This window comes from Oncorhynchus kisutch, linkage group LG11 (genome assembly GCF_002021735.2).
Source record: "Oncorhynchus kisutch isolate 150728-3 linkage group LG11, Okis_V2, whole genome shotgun sequence".
Taxonomy (NCBI): Eukaryota; Metazoa; Chordata; class Actinopteri; order Salmoniformes; family Salmonidae; genus Oncorhynchus; species Oncorhynchus kisutch.
Window position 1 is genome coordinate 43,525,594 of NC_034184.2, and position 6,000 is coordinate 43,531,593.

A 6,000-nucleotide genomic window follows, 5' to 3' on the forward strand; every position below is an offset into this window, starting at 1 on the left:
GATAGGACCCCTGAGAATAGAGATTGCATACGTGTGTGTGAAGTGATCACTATTTCTATATGTGCATGCATATGTTTTTGTACAGACCCGTGAGAGAGGGAAAGTAGGATAGGGAGTGTATTGAGCATGTTAGAGTGCATGGAGAGGTGTATGAAGTCTCTCTTACAGTGTTTGTTTGCCCCCTGGTGGTATGCTTTTGACATGACTTCGTGTACACGCACATATGGAAAGTACACACAGGTTCACTGCTCGGACTCCATATTTTAACTGTGATAGTGGGGCAAAACCACCAATGTGTGTGTGTTTGTGTCTTCCAGGAGTGTGGCCTGAGGGTTCCGATGGCACAGACATCAACGCCCTGATCAGATCCCACAACAGGAAGGTGATCGCTCTGGCTGATGACTTCTGCAAAGTGCACCTCTTCCAGTACCCCTGTGCCAGACCCAAGGTAAGCCAGCCCTGCCCCTGGGCACCAGCCACTTACTGAACACTGTTCAGTGCTACCATCCCTGTACTAAGCGTAGACTGTATATACTATAACATACTGTAATATTTTCTTCAAATCATAATATAATGTGCTGACATGCGTCTCCTTCCTCCGCAGGCACCGAGCCACAAATATAGCGCCCACAGCAGTCACGTGACTAATGTGACCTTCATGCACAACGACAGTCACTTGGTGTCCACGGGCGGGAAAGATACCAGTGTCATGCAGTGGCGTCTGGTGGAGAAGACCCCCTCATTGGTCCCCAGCGACTCTTCCCTCTCTCTGGGGGAGGGGCTCCTGCATAACTCCAACCCCCGCGTCACCATCCCAGCGGTGCCCCTGACGCCCACCCCCACCGAGCCGGCCGTGACACCAATCGCAACCCAAACTCCGCCCTGCGTCCTCGACCTGACCTCTGACCCCCCAGCGGTGCCCTGCGGGGATACGGCCATCGTCACGCCTCCCCCACCACCCACCAAGCCCACGACCAATGGACGGCAGGAGAGCTCCCCTGAAACCCCTCCCTCATCCGGGATGACCCCACCCCACTCAGAGTCTACCCCACCCCCCTCCCACAGCACGCTGAGCCCCAAGGACAGCCTGGACCCCAGCGATGACACGGCCACTCCTAGCGACGAGGGCCGCCCTTTCACCCCACCCTCGTAAAGAGCGTCACTTGTGATGCAGCCTAGTGCGCTCTCCTGCTCAGCACTCCCCCCTGGAGGCACCTCGATGTCACTGCGTTTCTCAGGAGAAGCGCAGCAGGGTTCAATATTTGCTGTTCAGGTTTCCTTTGTTTTTCTTTTTAGTTTCTTTTCATGCTCTTCTTTTTGTTTTGTTTGACGTCTGTGTTAATTGGATAAGAATGGAGGGTGTAAGTGAGACAAGCAGTGATATTAGTGGCAGATTTTTTTTCTTTTCGCTGTGACTCGGCCTTGTGTGAGGAGAGAATGTTGTGGTTGTTCTGGGTCGTACGGTTAAGTCAAGTCTGCAGATGAAAGCTCTGTGAGAGAGGGACACACAAGCACACAGACGTGCAAACACTAGCACTAATACACAAAGACACACAAAATCACACTCCAACATCACTCCTTGATCAGCCAAACAGATGCAGGATCATTTACACAGTTCAAATATCATTGTAATGTTGCTATCATAGATACTCATATAGTACTTGATACCAAGTATTACTTATGTCTTTATACACAAGTATATTATGCTACAAGAGCCTAGTGCCTCTTCCCTGAGCCTAGCTAATGCTAGGCAGGTACCCCTGGCTAATGCTCACTCCCCAGTCCAGCCCTTTGTCAATACTCATCATATAGTCTTTAGGCTATGTTACCATAGAAACTTAAACCTAATCCTAGCTCAATAATGCAACAACCTGCAATAACACACCATAGCATACTGTGAGACCACACACAACCAGTTATACGCATGCAGCTAATAGCACACACACTCCATCATTCTGGACTTTCAATCAGGTGTGTGTGCGCGCGCGCCTGCAGACTGCTTCATGGCAATAAGCTGTTCTCTCTGGTAAGAGTCCCTGCAGGAAACTCATCCATCCAGCCTTGCTGTAAAGGCCAAAAAGGACTCTGATGAATAATGGTCCATAGGATATCCTGTGGCTCATGGACATTATGACCACACTGAACCACCAGCGACACACGTACCCAGGTGACTCTCTCACCTGCTCGCCCCTACCTTAAACGTGCTACCATTTTTTTAGCGTTTCTTTTCATTTTTATTTAGGATTTAGACCTTTTTAAAAGCTCGTTCTGGGGAGTGTTCCTTCTCTGCTCTATGGACTGAGATGTTTTTAAGATTTTTTTAAAAGTCTTATGTGTGTGCGAGCTGCCGTTTACACGTGTCATTCCGGAGGAGGGTTTGTCCAGCTCCCCCCCCCCCCCCCCCCCCCCCCCCCCATTCTGCAGCAACTCAGGACAGGATCACGCTCACAGGAATACACAGCCAACAGAGAGCGAGAGAGACTCTTCTCTTCTACACAGTCTTATCTTTATCCCCTCGGTGGGAATGCGCTGGTACATTTCCACAGACATGGCATAGAGGGGAAGGAGAGAGAGAAAGGCTCTTCTGTTTTTCAGCTGGGAATGGAGAGAGAGTGTTTTTTTTTTTTTTTATGCCTGTCTATGACTAGGGAGAGATGGTCCAATGCTTTCTATGGCAAGGAAGACTGAAGAAAGGTGGAAAGGATATGTACTAATGTGTATGTGCTGCAATGCACAGTAAAGGTTTAGCTAGTTATACAGGATTGAATGATGGAAGTATTTTTCCAGGTTTGTCATTATCAGAAAGAAGAGCGAGGACTGTGTAAAAGGCACGTGGTGTAGATTCATCTTTTTTTATATATATATCCTCTGTTGGTGAGAGATGAGTGAGGGACTGTAAGTAAAGTGCATGTCAGTGACGGTGTGGTAAGATTGGTAGGTGGCATTGACAGGGTTGTAGTGAGGAGGTAAAGATATTGGTAATCCTAGTGAAAGACTGCATGAGGGCATGGTTGTATCAGTGTTATACAAATGTTTTCTAACGTTGTCCTCAAAGATGTAGACTTCCAGCTGGTCCAGCTGACTTCCAACTCTTTCTCTTTTTATAATATAATTGTCTGTTTTTTTTTGGTGTGTGTTTTTCGCAAATCAACAGCTTGTGCAACAGGGAATGCTTTAATGTAGGTAGATTTTGTCCTGTAGTTTTTGTCATGTGGTTCTGTAGTTGTAGTGAACATGGGATTGCCTTCCCAGAATGCTCTGCTTCTGAGTGCATAGAACGTGAACACACTTGTTTAACCCCGTACAATATCTCATGACCTCAGAATACGCCTCCTACAATGACAGGTATCAATGTATGACTCATACCCTAGGACAGGGGAGAATGACTCGTACCCTAGGACAGGGGTGAATGACTCGTACCCTAGGACAGGGGTGAATGACTCGTACCCTAGGACAGGGGTGAATGACTCGTACCCTAGGACAGGGGTGAATGACTCGTACCCTAGGACAGGGGTGAATGACTCATTCCATGGAGGGCCTAGTGTCTGCTGGTTTTTGTTTTTTCCTTTCAATTATGACCTAGACAACCAGGTGACGGGGGGTTCCTTACGGGTAGTCAGCGACCTTAATTCACCAATCAAGTAAAATGGCTGAGCGAAAACCCACACACTCGGCTCTCAGTGGAAGGAGGTTGACACGTGCCGTAGGATATCTGGAGTCTCTCCAGAACGCTAAAACACCTGTTTTCAGGGCACCATGTGGTCTTGCTAGATCTTCCCATCCAATAATTGTCCATTTTGTACATTCAGGTGTGGCTACTTTATGTATATAATGGTATGCCTGTGTGTGTGTGTCTGGTTTATTCATTTTGAGATTATACAGGTAACTGCCAAAATAAAGGAAACGCCAACATAAAGTGTCTTAATAGGGTTTTGGGCCACCACGAGCCAGAACAGCTTCAATGCACCTTGGCATAGATTCTACAAGTGTCTGGAACTCTACTGGAGGGATGCAACACCATTCTTCCACGAGAATTGCCTTCATTTGTAGTTTTTTGTTGATGACGGCGGTGGAAAACGCTGTCTCAGGCTCGCGCTCCAGAATCAATTGGGTTGAGATCTGGGGAATGAGACGGCCATGGCACAGGATTTGCATTGTTTTCGTGCTCATCAAACCATTTAGTGACCCCTTGTGCCCTGTGGAAGGGGGCATTGTCATCCTATGGGGGGGCATAGCCATGGTAGTCAAGATAATGGACAAAATTATACGTTACCCTAAGTATATGTTAATTGCTTAATTAACTCAGGAAACACACCTGTGTGGAAGTACCTGCTTTCAATATATTTTGTATCCCTCATTTACTCAAGTGTTTCCATTATTTTGGCAGCTTCCTGTAGATCCACTGAACCATTACTCAGTGCTTTCTTTCACCACTAGGAGGCACACTGCAGCTCACCCACAGGCCAAGCATGTACATACATATGCAGTACAGTGTGGAATAATAGCTCTTTGAGTCCTCATAAACTATGGTCCCAAATGTGCTCTTCTTCCCCTGGCAGGTGTTATGGTGGGACAGTGAACTGGCTTTGAGAGTGCCTCCACCCGCAGTCTATCTGGGGATGTCGCTCCTCTTGTTGTTCAAGGATATTAATGGCCAACTCATCTCACCCCATTTAGGCTCGGTAGTGGTCTGCCAATCAGAGTCCTACATCAGATATGTCCCTTGAATGTTGCGCTGACGAATTTCCTTGCCATAGTGAGGGGAGTGGGGGGTGAGGTGAGTTTTGCCTATGTTGGTTAAGGGGAGGGAAATATTTTCTTTTAAGGTAGGGAGGGTTAGTACGGTGTGGGAGATGTGGACACCAGGGCATCCTATGTACTGGGCCCTGACAAGGATCTGATATTTTTGAGAGACCGAGCGGTTCATTTATGTCTATTCAACCAATCCATCTTTTGAGGGGAATGTTTCTGAAGGGCTTGTACAGAATCATGTTTTCAAGTTAGATGGGCTAGTATCCAAAACACACAAAGGGAAGCGAGTTTAAACACAAAACTCCTTGACTGGTCTGAAACCTCATCCCTGTGAATGTATGTCGAAGTGTCCTGGGGGGGTGTCTTCCCCCAAAGCTCCTCTGCAAAATGGCTGGCACACCCATGCCAATCGTCCTAGGGAAAATTGAGTGGGCATATATGTGTGCCCACTCTGATTATCAAGTCTTTGGGTTGAGGGAGGGCAAGGACAGGTGCAACCTTTTGTGATATTCAGAATAAACGGTCATCACCACCCATGATGATGGTGATACTGATAATGACAATGTTGAAATGATATAATGTTGGTAAGATATGACTGACAAATGTTTCACATGACAATGTTTGAGCCAATCTGTCTCTCATGCATTCCTGTCAATAGACAGAAAAATACTGAAGATTTAAAAATAAAAATAAATGGAAATAAACATCTCAAAAAAAGAAAAGCTTTTATGTTTGAGTATTTTCTATGTTGATCTTGGTCTGAATGTTTTGTGTTATAAAAGGGTGTAACTACAGTAAATAATTCCAGTATACTCATTTAATTTAGTCACTTTCGTCACTATCATCTGAGTTTGACAAAGTTAAAGTTGAATCCTTCCTCAAACAGCTCTCCGTCCCTGAGCTTGTTTGTCTGGTGTTCTGTAATCGATCTGAACCCTATGATACCTATCCTGGTGTGTGTGTGTGTGTGTGTGTGTGTGTGTGTATGCATGCATGCGTATCTGTGTTTATGTCTGTATAGTGAAGAGGTTATTCATCTCACTGTCTTCCCTAGTTGATTCTGGATGTGTCTGTCTATAGTTTGGTCCTTACAGTGAACAGAGGTTTCTGGCTGTGGTATTCGACTGTGTGGGTAAACCGAGGACTAGTGCCATGCTGATTTAATATGTCAGGAGGTTCTTGCTGACTGACACTTAGATAAACAGACCCACAGACTGCCAGGCAGCCCACACGGAGGAGCAAAGACTG

At 46.3% G+C, this 6,000-nt stretch overlaps 1 protein-coding gene across 5 annotated transcripts in view; it reads left to right on the plus strand.

Annotated features, from left to right (window-relative positions):
- LOC109899640 (EMAP like 4) overlaps window positions 1-5,474 on the plus strand; it is a 77,507-nt gene extending 72,033 nt beyond the window's left edge. For all 5 annotated transcript variants that reach the window (XM_031835836.1, XM_020495056.2, XM_031835834.1 and 2 more), the window contains 2 exons: window positions 318-448; window positions 605-5,474. In XM_031835836.1, the coding sequence (XP_031691696.1) occupies window positions 318-448; window positions 605-1,153 (680 nt within the window). In that variant the 3' untranslated portion in view covers window positions 1,154-5,474. The remainder of the gene's footprint in view (window positions 1-317; window positions 449-604) is intronic.
- The last annotated feature ends 526 nt before the right edge of the window (window positions 5,475-6,000 follow it).